Source organism: Siniperca chuatsi, linkage group LG1 (genome assembly GCF_020085105.1).
Source record: "Siniperca chuatsi isolate FFG_IHB_CAS linkage group LG1, ASM2008510v1, whole genome shotgun sequence".
Lineage (NCBI taxonomy): Eukaryota > Metazoa > Chordata > Actinopteri > Centrarchiformes > Sinipercidae > Siniperca > Siniperca chuatsi.
Genome location: NC_058042.1, coordinates 13,863,365 through 13,882,986, shown reverse-complemented (window position 1 = coordinate 13,882,986; position 19,622 = coordinate 13,863,365). Strand labels below are relative to the sequence as shown.

The 19,622-nt window shown below is 42.3% G+C and overlaps 1 protein-coding gene across 11 annotated transcripts in view; it reads left to right on the top strand.

Moving 5' to 3' along the window:
- cbfa2t3 (CBFA2/RUNX1 partner transcriptional co-repressor 3) overlaps positions 1-18,178 on the top strand; it is a 42,714-nt gene extending 24,536 nt beyond the window's left edge. For 3 of the 11 annotated variants that reach the window (XM_044205796.1, XM_044205853.1, XM_044205861.1), the window contains 10 exons: positions 1,796-2,037; positions 2,238-2,327; positions 3,036-3,217; positions 6,023-6,306; positions 7,034-7,119; positions 8,234-8,522; positions 9,030-9,098; positions 9,822-9,875; positions 11,598-11,788; positions 12,301-18,178. In XM_044205796.1, the coding sequence (XP_044061731.1) occupies positions 1,796-2,037; positions 2,238-2,327; positions 3,036-3,217; positions 6,023-6,306; positions 7,034-7,119; positions 8,234-8,522; positions 9,030-9,098; positions 9,822-9,875; positions 11,598-11,788; positions 12,301-12,690 (1,877 nt within the window). In that variant the 3' untranslated portion in view covers positions 12,691-18,178. Of the gene's footprint in view, positions 1-1,795; positions 2,038-2,237; positions 2,328-3,035; positions 3,218-6,022; positions 6,307-7,033; positions 7,120-8,233; positions 8,523-9,029; positions 9,099-9,821; positions 9,876-11,074; positions 11,564-11,597; positions 11,789-12,300 lie in introns of those variants that run through there. The other 8 variants (XM_044205804.1, XM_044205836.1, XM_044205812.1 and 5 more) reach the window with 8 other exon arrangements.
- Positions 18,179-19,622: the final 1,444 nt, after the last annotated feature.

Here is a 19,622-nt window from a genome sequence, read left to right as displayed (position 1 = left end):
TATGAAATTTGGTTTGAAAGAGAAAGTCTAGGTTACATGTAACTCTTATTACAACAGACAATGACTAGGATTGATTATGTTTTAGTGCATTGTTAAGACCTGCTACATGTTAAAATAAAATTATTCACCCATCAATCTGTAATAAATTACTCAATACACTTCTGCAGTACCTCAGAAGCCATCTACAGTGGACTACACAGTCATTTGTCCCTTGTAGGTCAACTGTCATGAACACTTTATATGCTTGTGTAAAGGGAGAGAAATTCCAAATATGTGTTTCTTCCCTGTTCTGGTGAACAAGCGTTGAAGTAACTTGTGTGTCAGGTGTGTGTCTCTGCAAGCATCTATCTGTGTGTGTGTGTGTGTGTGTGTGTGTGTCTTTTAGTGTGCAGAATGCCCTTGCTAGTTGGACAAGTGTCTTTGAGCCCATGTGCGAGTGCGGCTGTGGCATTGTATGTGCATGTGCATGTGTTTCTGTGTTGATTACCAGCTGGTTGTGGGGCGGCATCGCCAGGGTGGCAATGCAGTGTGTAGACTACTTTCTTCCCTATATAGCAATGACAGGCCATGTTGTTTCACCTGTTGTGGCGGGTGGTCAGCAGTGTAGCTCTTCCTGTACCTCTCCCTCGCTCTAAAACCAGAACACATGTGTTGCCTGTTGGGATCACATGGGTTAGTCCATATGTGTTCAGGTCCTCGACCCACAGATTAGAGCAACAAGCATGCTTGAGAGGAACCACGGGAACTATTGAACAACTAAACTGTATATATGTCTTGTTTTCAAGTATGAGTACAAGGTTACAGTCCACATTGGCTCACTTGCAGAGTTCTGTAAATATATTTTGAAAAGATTAAGTTGCTGCAGGGGTAATAAAATTATAGTTTGGATGCCATGCTCAGAATAAGTGCTTGCATATGCTGTTATAATGAAACACAGTCATTTAATTACCGGTACAGATATTTCATACAAAGACCACTGTATGTTTAATGAAAGAAAACCATGTTACAATTTGTCATCATTAGTTATTCAAACAAGATATAATGCATATAAATGTATATAAAAAATGTGACACTGACGAGAGACAGGAGATGGAGTATTTCATAAAAGAACTTGACGCGTAAATCATATCTTAGACTGACGATGTACTCTGCATGCATTTTGTGTCCTCTGACACAGATATGAAAATGTGAAAACAGGGGAAAGGTCAGACGTGTGTGTGTGAGCTCCTGCCTATTTGTGAGTTTTGTTTGTGCCTGCATTACGAAGAATGTGAGTGATTATATATGTGTATGACTGCTTTGTCTATTCTGAATCTTAAAGCTGCAAATCTACTTTCAGCTGGTGGACATGTGTAGGGCCAGATTTAGCTACACACCTGTTATTGGAATAAAAAGTAACACAGGCCACAGGACTATTTTTGGAACCTCTTTAACAAGTTCCTCTTATAGTTGTGTCCTAGTGAGTGAGCGGGAGAGGGTGAGGAGCAGGGTGGAATAGACTGATACAGGGGGAGGGTCAAATGGTACCACTTGTGAGACATACACACACACTCAGAGCGTTCAGTCAAACTGGCAGAAAATTGCACCACTGAAGTTACCTTGTGCATCATATACTGTAGGAGTGGTGTCAAATTTGAGTCTAATGTGTGCTTTACTTATTTAATCTTATCCACACATTCCTCTATCAGCAGGATACAAGTGCTTCTGCCCTCATCACGCCCCCAGATCTGCCAGGCCCCTCAAAAACTACTGACCCAATTCACGTTATCTCTTCCTTCTGTCTGTTTATCTGCAGTGCTGAATGGGAGCAGCCACTCTCCTACATCGCTGAACGGTGCTCCGTCAACTCCTAACGGCTTCAGTAATGGACCAGCTATGTCCTCGACGGCCTCGCTTTCCAACCAGCAGCTCCCGCCAGCTTGTGGTGCCCGACAACTCTGCAAGCTGAAGCGCTTCCTGACCACATTGCAACAGTTTGGCAATGACATATCGCCCGAAATTGGAGAGAGAGTGCGCAGCCTTGTGCTGGGGCTCGTGGTAAATTCTGATTATATTCATGTGGAATTATTTTGATGAATCTTTCCAACAAAACACTACTGTGCAATCCATTCATTCATGCAGTTCTCTTTCCTCTAACTTTGCATCTTTTGGCAGCTCTGTACAAAACTGTAAAAGTTTGTTTTATTAGCGACTCTTGTGTCCACTCTTTGTCTAACTCTCTCTGTTGTCTTGGGCAGAACTCCACTCTCACCATCGAAGAGTTTCACTCCAAACTTCATGAGGCCACCAACTTCCCTCTGAGGCCGTTCGTCATTCCCTTCCTGAAGGTAAGTACTTTCCACAGATTTTATGTAAGATTAATTAAGCCTGATGTCTTCAGTTGACATGCTCAGAGCTTACTGCTGCTGTCCATATGGCCAGTGTTCAGGACTGATACTGTATGTATTCCTTTTCTTCTGTGCTCCTTCCTTTTCAGCCTCCAAACCATAAGGGTTCATAGGGAAAGGGAAACCTTATCTTGATTAGAAACCTATAGGTGTATACTGTGTATACTGTACTTGTGGTACTATGTAGAAAATGGTGGGATGTGCTTGTGAATATCCGTTAAAAGTGTTGTGTGTGAGTGTGTCAGACCCCCTGGCGTGCGATGATCCTCCACATCTGGGACATTGCAGCAATGGCTGCGTTATATCAACCAGACAGGTCTGAGAGAGCTATTTGACAGCACTGATACACACACACAATATACACATCAGCACACCCCAGAGAGAGAGAGAGAGGCACATGGCAGAGGAAGGTGTCAAGGGACCTGTCTTATCTCATCCTGTCTCTTCATCCTGTCTCACTCTCTTTTTTTTCTCGCCCTAATCTGGCATTATTTCACTCTCACCCCATCTGTTGTTCCACCACGAGTTTCTAGCTCACCTCTTGTCCACTTAATACTCTTCTCTACATTTACATCGGTTCAATAAAATCTTATTATTATTTCATTCCTAATCCAGAGATGTCTGTTTTCCCTCTTTTTACCACTGAAGGCAAACCTGCCCCTGCTGCAGAGAGAGTTGCTCCACTGTGCCAGGTTGGCCAAGCAGACTCCAGCTCAGTATCTGGCCCAGCACGAGCAGCTTCTGCTGGACGCCAATGCCAGCTCGCCCCTCGACTCCTCCGAGATCATGCTGGAGATGAATGAGCACGGCAAGAGACGGACCCCTGACAGGTAGCATCTCTCCTATAAACACAAAAAAACACATAGCCTATACACACAGACTTCAGGGGCACACATACATTGGCAGACTCTCACATAGCCAGTGTTATATATGAATTATTTCAGGGTATTTCAGAATGCCAAGCGACAAGGGGAGGCTATAAATCCTCTGTGCGGGAGGTGGAAGTCTGGACAGCCCTGATGCCAGGCTGGCTCTGCCAGCTGTCTGGGAGGGAGGGGTGAGATAAATGCAGAGTAGGAAAAGAAAGAGAGTGTCTGAGCAGCAAAATAGAGAGAGCCAGAGAAGAGGGAGTGAAGTACAGTAGATGTCCTCAGCACAATCTAAAGACAGAGAGAAAGACCATCAGTGAGGTATGGTTTGCAATTGTCCCACATTTCTCCCCAGCACTCTGCTTTATTCACCCAGCTAAGAAGATGACACACGAGAGAATCAACAGGCATTTCCTTTTCTTCCCTATTTCTTCCTTCTCTTGCTGGCACTGTCCTTCTTTTCTGATCACTTCTTCACCTCTCTCGCTCACTCTTTCCCCCTCGCTCTCTCTCTGACTGCCTGACCTGCGGGCTGCCAGCAGCTGTCCATATGTCAGGGATGTGTCCAGATGGTGATGTGCTGACCGTAACACTGAGTACATCCTGAGCAGGGTGTGGGGAGGTGGGTGGTGGGACTAGGGGTTGGAGCTGAACGTGCAATCCCACTGTAATCTACACACCTCCCGACCTGTGGTTTATACACAGCAGGCGGGGCTCGGTGGAGGAGGGGGTGGGGGGGGTTAGGCTGGGGCAGGGCCTACGTCGTGCCAGCTGTTCCTCTGATTTGTCAGATACTAGAGCAAGGGATGTATACGAATATAGCCAACATGCACAAATCTACACATGGATAACTGAGTATGAGCACACACACATGCACACGCACACACACACACATATAAACACACATCATCTACATGGGGCAGCATTGCATTTATTCGCCTTTGATCCCCAGGATGATAAAGAGTGATTTTCCATCCGAATGCCTGGCTATTGCCATCCAGCTAAACAGATTAATATCAACACTCCCATTTAAACTGTCCAGATGGCTTGAAAACACAACCTCTCACACACACATACACACACAGTCACTTAAAGTGCACAGACACAAATGAGTGTCACTAAACATCTGCCAAACACAGCATTCAGCCCATATTGCCCCTTAAGCCCCAGAGCAGGGTGGGAGGGACAGGGAGAAATACTTGCAATCTAAGAGTAGGCTGAGGGATATTCAGATTAAGAGCTTGAGACGCAGGGTGTACAGTTGGACTTGGCTTTGTTTGATAAATATGGCGTACAGCTGTGCATAAGCTTTGGAGGGCCACTGCTGTACTGTAACTGAACAATAAGCAGCTCTCCGCAGGGATGCATATGTGTGAGTATGTGTGTTTGCATACACCACGTGGGAGTTGTTGAACTTTAAAAAACAAGTTTGTGTTCCTTGCTAGAGCCTCCTCATACAGGTTTAGTCCACAAAACTAGATGCTGTTATCTTTGAAAATAAATTGACTTAGTTATGATTTGTAATTTCTCATTTGACAGATAATCTGTTCACAGTGGCACTCCTTTTTCTCAGAGCAAATAATTACATCACTGAACAAAGTTACAAGGCTGCTGTTGCATCTGGAATCCCAGTAAAGGACAAATTTCGACTCTTGTGTTTTGTCTTCATTTGTTTAAAATTAGAGCATAGCTGTTAATTCAGATTTCTGAGTTATCTTTACATAATCATGCATCATACTTTGGCACTACTATTACCTTTCACAGTTTGGCAAATACACAGATACTGTACTCTAGTAATATAGGCAATACTAGCTTGTCACAAATACAGAGACAAACACAATCAGACATGAAATGAATCATAGCTGTCTATGTGTTTGACATGTTTTTACAGCGGGCCTTTTTGTGCCCCTTGATGTGATTTTTAAGAGCATTCTGGTCCTTGCTGGGGCATGTTTTCCTGAACTATGAAGTAATACATTGGCATTGCATATTTAGCCTGGCAAAGCCATCCCACAGTTTTCACATTACTCATTGTGGTCTGGCAAGGCCATAGATGGACTAGCTGGAGAAAGATGAAGCAGGCCGTACAAAAGTTAATTCTCTCCCTTCAGACATTAACATGGTGTCAAAAATCGGTTTCTGAATAAAACTAAGGTGAAAAATGAGCCATGCAGTTGTAGATTTTTTGTAAATGAGGGTAGCCATGCCAGCATCAAAACAATTTCTGATTGGTCCAGCATTTATCTGAAGCAGCTGAATCGATTCTTGGGTGGACATTTGTGGAATTATGGTAAATGTGGTAGTGGAAACAGAGCTTATGAGATGTAGTCTGGCTGTGCAAGACCATTGGCAAATAACATATATCTCATTTGTTGTAGATGATAATATACCACACATCCCACAGTTCCCACAGCTGGAAAAACGCTACAGGCCTTAGACCAGTGTCCAACCAGTTCAACTTTCATCCCATGATTTTAACTTCTTTATTGGATGTTTCATGTCTTTGTTAACACAGTAGTTTGCTTGGAGTCTGCTTTTTCATACTGTATACTGCTAACTGTGTGGTGCTGACATTATCTACTGCCTGGCTTAATTTTCTGTTCAAAAAACCCTCTTATAAGTATATAAGTATATAGTTGCCACATTAAATAGTATCATGGTAAGCCACAGCACTAATCATTTCTAACTTTAGTCTAGATGTTAGAAGCAGCTGAGTGTTTTAACATTGAATCATGTTTTAACCCACTTCCGTGTCCTCCTCTACAGGACCAAAGACAGCTCAGAGAGAGATGGGTTGCACCCGGAGCACCTGGCTAAGAGGCCCTGCACCATCAGCCCTAGTCAACGCTTCAGCCCCAGCACAGGTCTTCCTGCTCACCCGCCTCCCAACGGACTCCCCACACACCCTCCCAATGGCCTGTCCCACCCACCCAACCCCCAAATGGGACCCCAGCACTATCGCTTAGAAGACATGGCCCTGGCACACCAATACAGAGACGCTTACAGACATAATGAACACCGTGACGCCCGAGACAGGCACCGGCAGACAGGTAGAACAGCTGCAAAGCATTCACAGGGTCAGATAAATCTATAGATCTAAGGTCCTCAGTTACTGACTGTGGGCTTGTATATATGTAAGTGGCGTGTATGTAGAGAACAAAGGCCAGTTGTCAGTCCAGTATGATAATCCTTGTGGCAGTGCGTCTATATAAAGACCACAGCCATACATGCCATGTGCTACAACTGTGGCAACCATGTATGCCTTACTTCTGCTTTCCCAAAAGGAAACAGATGAATTCTTAGTCAAATTGTCTCACTGATTAGATATGAGGCTATAGCATAGGCACATGAGTCCCTGCCACCAGTTAAATGAAACTTACCAATTAAACTTTGACAACTTGATGAATCCTTATCCACCACACAGACACAAACTACAAACATGGACATACACAGAAACATGCTCAGTAACTAATCATAAGTGTAAAGCATCCTCTCCAGATCTGGACATTATTCTAGGTACATTTAGAAAAGTGCCACCTGATGACCTGTGAGATTTGATTTGATTGATTGGTTGTTTGATTGCTATATGGTGTCACTAAGTCACTCACAGTCAGGACTGGGTTTAGGGTTAGAAATTCAGCCCGTTTCCCTTTGTCAAACACAAAGTTTTTGTTCAAAGGTTCAAAGTATCCACCATTGACTGGTATAGTATTTTGCAGCTTGGAGTCAATAATACAGCTGACTGTATATGTGCTGAATCTGACATCTGTCCTTTAGCAGTGCATGGAGCCCGCCAAGAGGAGGTGATTGACCACCGTCTCACAGATCGAGAGTGGGCAGAGGAGTGGAAGCACCTTGATAATGTACGTATCAGCATGGTAGCCATGTTTAATGTCAACAACATCTTTGTTTTATTCATAAAGCAGTAGTCATAAAGCAGAGTTCAGCAGGTGACTAAAGTTAGTTTTAGTGCTAAAGATGGTATGCATATGACAGGGACGGGAACTGCTGACAGACACAACAGCCTCCGTCCCATCTGACTTAGCATTTGATGGACAGCTGACCTTAGGAGGTCTGTGTCAGTGTGGTGAATTAACAACAGACAGATACCTATCTGGCTTCCTGGCACCCAACTCCATGAAGACAAAATCATGTACACTAGATAAACACACACACACACATACAGACAGGCGCACACACACAAAAACAGGGCCCCAGATGGAGCTCAGGACCTAGCAGAAAACAGCTCCAGCTGGGCAGAGCAGCTGAGACAAGAGCTGCAGTCATGGAGAGAACCGGCCAGGCCTGGATCCCTGCCAAATTAGAAACACTTCACTGAAATAAATATAGCTAACTCAGAGGAGAGGGAGGGAGGGAGAGAAGAGAGAGACAGAGGAGAAGAGGCAGAGACAGAGAGAGGGAAAGATGAATAGGAATAATGATATGGGATGAATGTCAACCATGCTAAACCCATTTAGCAGACTGGGCCAGGTCTGGAAACACAGGGCACTGTGGAAAAAAGTGACACTGTTTACAATGGGGCGGGGGGTGGGGGGACTAGGAAATCTGTTGAGTTGGCTGGGAATGGAGCAAAAGGGTGGAAGGAATTGGCTCAGCTTTTTCATCAGCAGCCCAGCTGTTACATTATCGTTGTTGTAATGCTCTTAGACGTTGAAATTCACCGACAAGCACACAATCTATGAACAGATAGGCAGAGACAGAAACACACGACTGCTAGGTGGTATGTGTTTTGGGACATTAAAATAGTACATAGATTTACAGCTCAGTGGCTTCGCAAGTAACTCTTTCCCTTTGAACGGGCTTTGTTCCTATGATCTATTCCTATGAAAATCTTGTGTAGACAATAAAAGTTTTAGCTGTTTTCTATTAGTTTTGGGGGGACATGGGCATGTGTTTGGGAGGTAGTGATTTACATTTTCAACTAAATGGAGCACTGTCAAATCTCCTCCATTGCAGCTCTTGAACTGCATCATGGACATGGTGGAGAAGACGCGCCGCTCTCTGACGGTGCTACGCCGCTGCCAGGAGGCCGACCGGGAGGAGATGAATCACTGGATTCGGCGCTACAGTGACGTGGAGGAGATGAAAAAAGGTGGGAGCAACGGACAGCACTGCCTTCCTCCTCCTCCTCTTCCTCCTCCTCCTCCTCCTCACCACAACTCCTCCTCCAACACAGCTAGCAGCAGCGAGTCACTGCCCATAGGAACTTCCTCGGCTGCTGAAAGGCAGACAGGCAGACAGACAGGTAGACAAACACACACAGGGTATGTTTGGCAAAGCAAAACACTCACAGCAAGGTAGGGCTTATTTGAAATGCTTAATATATCAATTTAGACAAAAAGTTAGATTATCATGTTTTCTGCAAATTTACAAATTTTAGCTCATACTGTGAGGCAATACAAATCTAGTTGCAACATCCTGGATCTTTAACCAACTGATTGCACCCTTATGCTGCCAGCATGCTCATTCATAATTAAGATTTGTATTCACTTCTAACTTCCGTGTTCCCATTCCTTCCCAGAAAGGGGTGAAAAAGTTGATGACAGCTTATTTACTGATGTTGCCACACACATAGTTTGTATTGGTCCCAAAAAAGAATTGGAAACTATAGGGGAGACATGTGGATGTGTGTTTGTGCAGATCAAGAGTCTATGTGTGTGTGTGTGTGTGTGTGTGTGTGTGTGTGTGTGTGTGTGTGTGTGTGTGTGTGTATGTAATTTAGACTGAGTGTGTGCCTGTTTGTGTGTTTCAGAGATCCACAGAGACTTCTTACACCGGCCTCCCTCAGGATACCTGCCAGAAGAAATCTGGAGGAAAGCTGGTAAGAGCCAAGCGTCCCCTTCTCTCTATTGTCTTCATGATTGACCTCACACAGACTAACAAAACACACACACAATCACCATCATCAGTCTTCAGGGCCCTCACCCTGGCTACTGAGACAGACAGAACAGAGGCCTTACAGCCGTAGGTCCATCAGGGCAGAGGATTGGAGGCCTTCTGTGTCATTAAATGCCCCCCATCTGTCACCACCATGAAAGGCCACTGCAGTTAAAGCTGCAGTGAAAATGCAGTCACCTGGTCCAAGGCAGGCCGCAGCAGCGCAGCACAGGTTGGAGATTAACTGGTCTCCATTGTCCATAGAAACACACACTCAAGTTTTTATACCTCTTTTTTCATTGTGATTGTTTTCTAGCCTCATGCACAGTACGCAAACCTATTACTGAAGTGAATCAAATACAGATAATTAGATATACAGACAAAACAAATCTTGACCATGGTTATTATTTTTGGCTCAGTTTGTAGCCAAAGGAAAGCAGGAGGGAGTATTGCATTGCATGGGCCTTCTTGTATACTGCATGTTAGATAGAGTCCATCCCAGGAGTCATCTGGCTCAGCCCTTGTTCCACCCCAGTCCCAGAACTATTATGTTGCAGTCATACTCCAATACCCTGTGGAGGAAAGATGCTGCTGCTGTCGGCAAAATAATGTGCTGCATTTTCACCAGCAGAAAAAGCTCTTTTAATTGCAGTTGTTTTTCATACAGGTACTACAAGCATCCCGCTCTCCCCAGCACTAAAGCACCTCCAAAACAGGCAGGGTGAGTAACATACCTCACTCCCAACATCTCACCTCTAGTGTGTGTGTGTGTGTGTGTGTGAGCATGTGTCACCTATCTCAGCGGCCAGGTAGTTCGCCTGATGTAGCTGCAGCACCTCTTACTTTTAATTAAAACCAGACACGTATTCTCTGCTCTGGTTCAGGTTGAGAGACTGCAGTGCTTTTGAAAAATAAGATCTGAAGTGTGAAAAAGCAGACAGAAATAACATGTCTCAGGGACTTGCAAAATCCCTGTGGAATTAAAACATTAATATTGCTGCCCCTGTGTTTTCCATTAAGTGCTAATTGCCCCAGCATCTGCTATACAGTCTCCTTGATAAGAATTAATTAAATTTGCAAACTAATCTTAGTGGTGCATGCATTAGGCCAGATAATTTAGAAGCTCAGGATAATGCAGATAGTGTTTGCAAGGGAGAGAAGAAAGAGGAGGGGTATAAGAAAAAGAAAAAAGGAGTAGAAATGAAATGAAGGATAAAGGTAGACGGGATGACGGGATGAGGGAAAGCATTGAGACATGTGTTTGAGTGTGACTGTATGTTGACAGGAATGACAGAATACTAAATATAAATCCATTTCAGACATGCACATATGCACACACAGACATTCATGCACACACAGCCATGCGCATGTACACTGCAAAGTGTGGATAAGGCTCCCTCCGCTGCCTATCTTCTTGCACAGTAGTTTGAAACAACTGGAGTGAAGCGGTGAGGAAAAGTGACAGTTATTTATGAGTTCCCTCTCAAACAAACACTGACTAGAGGAAACAGGGAGCAGTAGAGAGAACATTATCAGTCTCACCTCCTACTTGGTTGGCCTAACACACCTGCAGAGCCACTTGTATGTGTGTCACTTGCGCCTTAGTGTGTGTGTATGATTGTCTACATCTGGAGGAGGTGGAGCAGAAGGGAGAAAAATCACTTAATTTTTAAAAATGTTGCTGTCTTTGATGGCAGAAGAAAATTACACTTAGGAATTCATAGCTTGTGATCACAACATACCACATAAATATTTAATTGATGAATAATGTATATTTGGCAACCTATTTCTCAGGTGTATAAAGCCCTACGAGAAATTGTGTACTGTGTACATTTGTTGTGCACCATGAGGCCAATAATGAAAGATGGCAAAATGTAATCACTCTTGCCTCTTACTGAGAAGGGACTGTTTCTATTTTAGACTGCCATCTGGAAAGGAGTCTACACACCTGCCTGTTGTAAAAACAGCCTCCTCACTCAGTTTGTGCTTGTGCTGGAAGAACAAAAGGCCCCATGATAAAATCTACATCGTAGGAAGCGCCGCAGTGGAGATATGCATGCCCACTGCTGGGGAAATTATTCACTCTTCACTGTAAACTCTGTCTAACAATTTCTATTAAAATTATTCTTATGACAAGATGACAATGATACAAACAGGGAATCCCAGGAAGTTGGATGAACAGCCAAGTTGGTGACAAAACTTTGGAGACATCTGCCGTTGTCAGCACTGGATATTATTGTGGCCAGACGTGTTTGAATTAATTATTGAAGTCTGGCTGTTTCCCTTTTCTGGCAGAAAGTTTTAAATCTTGGATGATGTACATCTGTTCGCTGAAATACAACAAGATAGCAGCTTAAAGAGCCTCAATAAAGGATGACACAGCGGGCAGGATGGGAGACGATGGTCATAGGCACTAACCTCTCTCTCGCTTTGTCTCTCTCAGAGGAGGCAGTGAATGAAGTCAAGCGACAGGCGATGTCAGAGCTGCAGAAGGCAGTGTCAGATGCAGAGAGGAAGGCCCATGAAATGATTTCAGCCGAACGCTCTAAAATGGAGAGGGCGCTGGCCGAGGCCAAGAGGCAAGCCTCTGAGGATGCACTAACAGTCATCAACCAGCAGGAGGACTCCAGTGAAGTGAGTATCACAGACCCCCCAGTTACTTTTGCCTCATTCTCCTCTCACTTGTTCTCTGATTCCTTACTCAGTCACTCACTCTTTGGGTTCCTTTTCAGTACTGTTTTTCATGCATTACCCTTCACTTTGTTCCCCTTATCTAAATTATCCTGTAATGTGTAATATATACAGCTGGCTGCTCTTGGTTTGGTGTTGTATCATGTTGTCATCATTATTGCAGAAGCAGTCAGGTTGTCTGTGTACATAAAAGCCAATGCCAGGCTGAGGCCATTACAGAGCAGTTGACCACCACCTGCTGGTAACACAAACCAGTGGTGTTGGACCAAGACTTAAAGCCTTAAAATGAATCCCTATGCAAAGATTAACAGAAAAATGAAGATCAGACAAATAAACAAGATTATGAAAATGACTCATTTTAGGTACACCATATATTTTTGTAAGAAAGAGAAAAAATGTGCTATCCTGGGACAAAAAAAGATACTTATTTTTATCAACCCACTCTCTCCCCACTGTCTCACCAGAGCTGCTGGAACTGCGGGAGGAAGGCCAGTGAGACGTGCAGCGGCTGCAACACGGCTCGCTACTGCGGCTCCTTCTGCCAACACAAAGACTGGGAGAAGCACCATCATGTCTGTGGTCAAGGCCTGCAGGGGCTGCCAGGGGGCAGCAGTGTCCCTCTAGGCACCCCCTCCTCCTCCTCAGCGTCCTCCAGTGCGCCCCCCACCCACTCAGCGAGCACTCCTCCAGGACCTTTGTCCCTGGCAGGCCAGAGCAGTATTGCGGGAGGGGCTGGCAGCGGCAGTGGAAGTGTCTCTGCCAGCCCCAAGGAGAGCAGTTCCAGCAGTGCCTCTCGCTCCACAACTCCAGCTACCCCCGCCCTACTGGATGCCACCTCTCGCTGACGTCTGACCCTTGACCCTTCCCTGCATACTGATGCGACAGTGCCCACACTCCACACAAAACCAAACTGAGGAATCTTCATCGCACACTGCTCTCTCTCCTCCTCCCCTACTTCAGTCCGTATTTCCCTCTTATCTTAAGCTCTTCTGAAAATCTTCTCACTACCTGATTATAGACTGGTTTTTTCAACTTGTCACCTTCTCCCCAAATACTTTTTCTGTCTTTGTCTCTTTCACAACCATAGCCACAAATACAAAGATTCCAGCCTGGGGCTCAGTGTAGTGGAAAGCATGAAAAGTGTCTCCTATCTCTGTGTTCAGTCACAGAAACACATTAGATGTGTTTGCTGAAAACATGAGCTTTGACTTGAAGATGTGACTGAGATGTACCCTCAGTAATGTAAGCATGTTAAATACTGTACACATAAGGACACAAGATAAGGACTGTGGTAAAGCAACGTTGATGGGGGGATGACTAGGCCGATTAGCACTTGGATTGAATTTCCCTTTAATTTAGCACCAATGAGAGAACAGTACCCAGCCCTGAGATGTGCACTACCAGTCCTAATAGTTCACTGATGTGGCACTACAGTGTCCTAATGGAGACAGGCAAGGAATATAATAGGCCTACCTATTTTCAAATGGATGAGGGAAGCCTGTGATGCGATTAATTCCTCAGAAACACAGCTTAGTATTTATTAAATGTTTCTTTCTGGCTTTAAGGGAAAATAAAGAAAGTCCAAATATTCTAAATAAAGAATAATAGTGATGATGATGATGCTGATAATGATGATAACGATATGAAAATTAATTAATTTTAAACTGCTAACTACCTTGCTAGCGAGCCAAGAAAATCTACACCGGACTCACCTCTCTGCACCATTGTGAACCCAAATGAATTCAAAGATGAAAAATAACATGATCCAAACCTTTGTATTACACTGCCAAAGTGAGTAAGTAAGCGATAAGGAGAAGCACTCATCGTATAACCAAACGCAAAGCAACATCACCTCCTCAGCAGATAAGCCAGCCCTGAGAGGACCAGGCTGCAGAGAAGCTGCAGAACGGGACCCAGAGATAGTCAGACATTTAAAAAAAAAAACTGTGACCTGCTTTGATCTGCAGCTGCTTCCTGCTGTCTGGACAAAACTACAGCGATTCCTCAGTGATGGCCCAGACTAGTGAATATGGACAATGCTGTGAACTTGCCTACTAGAAAGACTTAATGAAATGGATGGAAACCATGCTACAGTGTGATTTTTTTGAGTCGTAACAGGGAGGACAGAGAGAAAAAAAGGCTACACAGCTTCAAAGGAGATGAAGATACATACATGGCAAGGGAGCTGCCAAAAACCTCAAAACAAGCTTGAAAACATCGTCCAAGAAGAAGGCACTGCATACTATGGAGACATATGGGAAGATTGTTTCTAAGTTGTTTATTTACAGCTCCACAACAAGGAGATATGTCAAGAAATTGCTGTTACCTTTACATTCACTCCCTCCTTTTCCAAAGCATGATAAACAGATGAAAGAGCCTAGTAAAGGGTGGTGTAGACTTGGTTCTCCTCTCTCTTTCTACCTCCCCTCACCCCACACTTCCCTTCTACACTTTTCCCCAACTACTTGACTCAAGTCTACCCCTAACCCCAGCCTGCTTTGAACAGAGCCTCAGTGTAGTCACGTGCAAGGGTTGGAACCTGCTTGTAGATATTGTTCCTCTTTTCAAATTTCAATAATGTCTCTTGTCGCCGATGTCCATATGTGCTGCCCTTGTGTATATCCAGAAAGATGGACTTTGTTTTGGTTTTGTTACCTTTCATTTGCCTCCTTTAAGTTTGGGCTGAGCAGTGAAGTCAGAGCAAGGACACTCGTTTATCAGAGGAAGCCCCACATTTTACTTATTGTTTGATTTGTTGTATCTATATTAATGAGATGAAACCCCTCTTGTAGAATATTTTGTATTGCTTGCATTGTAAGACAGTGAGAGGACGGAGGTGCAATATGAAGAGAATTCAGCTACTGAATGGAACCTCAGCAACTGCCCATTGGGTGTCATATAATATACATACATATAAATATATTTAAAGTAACATCAGTAACTTAATGTGAATGTACATAGTATTTAAAGAGGTCCAAAAATGTGTTTGCCAAATAACAGAAACCTTTAAAGTTTAATGTCCAGAATATGATTTTCTCATAGTACATTTGTTTCTCAAATTGATCAGTTTTCCTTTCTTTCTCTCATACAAGTTAAACACTTCAAATTTTCACTCAAATCAAAGTGTCATGTGACCCTGAGTGGAGACTGTTGGTAACAGAGGTAAAGTGGCTCCATACTGAACCACAATGCATGTAGCTGAGGGGGTGGATGGACTTCCAGAACATTTTCTGAATTCATTAATTTTGTTAATGTTTCACTTTATTGCAATTGGGATTAAATTATGTCATTGTGTGCTTCATTCACCCCAGGTCAATTTACATCCTGCAGGAGGGGACTCAGCAGTGTGTATTGACAAAAAAGCCTAAATGTAGTCAGTAGCTTGGAAAAAAAAGAAAAAAAGTGGTGGCTCAGTTTCAAATTTTGTTCCTTCACACCAAATTTAGGATTTGTCAAACTTGATATATCATGTCAAGTGTTCTGTTACCTTTCGGCTCAAGTGCCACTGCAGTGACCCTCTCTTTTGGTCCTCATCAACCTGCGTGTGTGTGTCTGTGTGTGTGTGTGTGTGTGTGTGTGTGTGGTTCGGCGTGTTTGTCTCCCCCCCCAAAAGGTGCAGGACAAGCCATTACTGTAGGATTACGTGATATGCCAGTGTTAAGCTACAGTAAACTTCAAACCTAATTTTGATACCCAATCTCTGAAATGTTGCTTTTTTTTTTTTTTTACTGATTATTGTTTATTTGTAAAGATGCAACCTGAGCATAAGCTGAAGATCTGGGATGGGTCTTTATTTCCAGGCCAAGAGAGTAGCATCACCTCTTTGGGTTTATTTTATTTTTCAGCCCTTCCCACATGTTCCAGCAATATGATCACTTCTGGTAAACACATGTTTGTTAAACTGTCTCAAGGCATTTACTTAAAGCAACAGAGGGCCTTGTAGCAGCCATGCTCACACAAATTTTATATTGATCATTGTAAACCCTACATGGTTGGCCTCATACACACTTGGACCAAATAAATAGGTCATTTTCTTTTTGCAGTGGGTGGAATTGGAAAGCGAAAACTCTGTTTTTTCTGCTTTTTGTTGATCAACAGATGGATAAAGTGAATAATTTTTTAGACTATCTGAGGCATATAATTCAAATGGGATAAGCTGCAAGGTACCCCTGCATCTGTTTGTAGCATTTATGTATGTGTGTTATAATTACCGTGATATGGTGTTGACCTCAGCCTTTTGTGCCCTTTCACCCGATGTCTAATTCCTCCACTACTACCGCAGACCACTTTTCATCTCCTCCACCACACACACACACACACACACACACACACACACTAGCTACCTCCTGTGACCATACAGCTAACCACCAGGAGAGGTTGACCTGGACTTTGAAAAGCTGGGCTGAGAGCAGACATGGAAATGCACATTCAAAAACAAAGCATATCAATCTGTCTGAAAATGATAAAAACAAAAGCGTTGAAAGGAATTGCCATCACTCATGATGTAGAAGAGTATTTATTCTCACCAGACCTCACCTTTTTGATCACATCCCACTAACCAAATGGATACTGTTGTAATTTAGTAATACACATACAGTCAAACCTGTATATTACCTAACTGAACACAGAATCAACCATGACATGCCATTTGTTGTCTAAAACCAATAAAAGCACAAACCAAAGTACTCCTGCATTGCCATAGTAGGCTTTGACACAGTGTGTATTGACAGACCAGAAATAATAAAGTTAGAGCTCCACTACACCAATTAACCAAAGTGTCTGAAATACATACAATCAGGGCACAAGAGTGAAGAGCACGCTCAATGAACCGGCTGAGTTTCAAATATGTAGAATTCTTAGTCAAGCAATCAAAGCGCTTGTTGTCTACATATTGAATAGTAAAAATAATAGAAGCATCTCCTTTGGAAAAGCCTACTGATTGCGTGTTCTTACAGTTACAAAGCCTTGCAGAGATAAAATTAATGTGTGGTGGGTGTGTGTTTGTGTGTGAAAGGTGGTGTGTGTGTTTTTGTAAAAAAAAAAATCTAATTTTTTTTCTGTGTCTCTGTACAAACTACTTGAAACCTTCAGAGCTTTAATGAAACATCCCAGACAGACTACAGTGGCAGATCAATTCACAATATGTAGCAACAGTTTTGTGCAGTAAAATACCGCGTTTGAGTACAATATCCACATTAAAACAACACTGTAATGACAGTTCCATTCAACTCTAAGTGCTTTGCCTGTGCCTCCTTGTCTGCAAGTAAGCCCTCAGATAAACTAAACTAAACCAAACCCAATAGACCTGTTATACATGACCAAAATACAACCAAAAAGCTACAACTTTCTTCTTCTTTCACTTTGGTTAATGTTTTTTGTGTTATGTCCCAGCATTAGAGAACTTAAATGTGGTCGATTGTGTGGGACATGAGGCTGCAGTCCGACAAAAATCGGAGCTGTAGAGGAATGAGCAACCTGTGCTTCACAGAGATTCTCCCTCCTGATTTCACTGGACAGGTTACAAAATAACAGATCAATGTTCTGTTCAGCTGGGTGTAAGCTTCACAAAGTCATGAAACAAATGAGATTCGTGCTGAGGTGTCATATACTTTTCTCTGTGAAGATATTATAGATGGCAAACGCATAAGGGCTCTGCTATTGTGAATACCATCCAAGGGTCTCTGAACACTTTACATCAGCCACTTTTCTATTTGTTTAACTATGTACATGATATGGGCAAAACGCATGTTTAGAAAAGACAAATAGCAGGTTGGCATTTGTCTCTCCCTACCCCAACCAGTAACTCTACCAATGAAGTTTCAAGGCTCTTCTGATGTGATGGTGACATGTCCTTCCTGTGAAACAGGCACTGATGAATAGCTACAGTAGAAAGCTAAAGTGGCAAACAGTGGATACAGCACTTGTTTTCCCAAAAGCCATGGCTCAGGATGGTCCTGTTATTACCTTTACATGAATTGAAAAGGTTTATGGTTTTATATGTGTAGGGAAACATTCTATACTGTATTGTGCAATACATTATTACAGAAAAAAACACGTTTCTGTAGGAAAGGTTGGCGCTTTGAAGATCTTTCTTCTTTTGTTTGATTTCCCTCTTCAAAAGGTCCTGTTGCCGTTTTTAGATGAAGTTAACTGTGCCAGAAGAATTAAATTCTGATTTGTATTTATTTCTTGCATGCTTTCCTCCCTGTTGCTAATACCGCTCTTTAACTGTTCGCTCTGTTGGATGTGTGAAGCTGTAAAACATTCTAATTCAGGTTATTGTCTGTGTTGAACAATGTAACTGTGTAATTAAAACATGAAATTAAGTATTCATCACTCTTGTTGCTTTTCTTCTTTAAAAGCAGGCATATTCTGAGACGACATCCCCAGAAAAAGAAAATGATCCGCTGTTATTGAATCATTACTAACACAAAGTTATTATGTAAACTTCAGAAGTCATATGATTGCATTCCCTCATCTCTACAGAAATATGATAGCAGCAGATCTAAATAAAGTACTGAAAAACCAATATACCTATTAAATATCTTTTTCAAAATATATTTCAACAGTCCCAAACAATTATACAAAGACATTACTAATCATATATACCACACAAACACATCACAAACAAGCTTACTCCATGTCTTTGACCTCATGTCAAGTATTTACAATTTGAAAGATGCTTAAAAACATATATTCATACACAGTGTGTCTTAGATATCTTCCACTCAGCCAATTAAAAATTTAATTTGATCTAATTATATCTATTTGAAAGATGTACATTTTAATAAAAAAAAAAAATTAAAAGTAACAAATTTGCAATAGCTATAAACTCTCTGTGCAGCACATCAGTTTCATGCTCTGTATTGGAACTATGTTTAATTGCATCGTCCCTATAATAAAAGTAAATTCAAATTCAAATTCAAATTGAACATTCTGGCCGTCTAGAACATTTCCATTGGATGGAATGGTGCAGCCATAAAACTGTTGTGGGTTTTGAGTTCATTCAGTATAAACATCATATAGCTTCAATGAAGAGTTAGAACAACTGAATATATGAGATACTGTCAGACAGAATGGAATACTATGATTCTTTCAACCCTTGAGTTATCTTTTTCATATTCACATATAATAAACAAAGTTTTCCAGTGGTGTTATGTCAGAAAGTTTGTGGTTGTCTAGTGTTTGAGTATGGGTTTCTTAAATACACTTATGAAAAAAGAATAGGCATTTTTCAATGAAGACACTTTGACATGTCACAGCTTTAAAAGCATAGGTGCAAATAAAATGAATGATGGCTGAAATCCATTTAGCTGCTTCAGTTTCAGGGTCTTGGTATTGTGCATGCTGGCTCACTGTCATACTGCCATGGCTTATTGGGACACTTGAATAAAAAATGAGCTATTGTTAATGTTATTGTTAACACCTGTGCTTTTCCTGCTATAACAAGTCAAATGTCTGTTGTGATAAAATATCCACCCTGTCAGGTTCCTTACATGAAAAATGCAAACTCCGAAAAAAATTGATAGTATTGTAGCATTCCTTAAGGGTAAGTAGCAGTGAGTTTAAATGACCAAATGACATCTAAGGATTACTACAATGATTTCCTGTGATTTTTGTCAAATACTACCAAATGTATCAAACAAATTCAGTTTTATTTTGAAGAATGAGGCAATTTATTGTGAATGAATGTAGATCTTACCATTTATTATTGTCATAAAGAGCTGAAAAAACCGGGGGTGAGGTGTGGCCAGGGATGGCTACTAAGGGCAGAGAA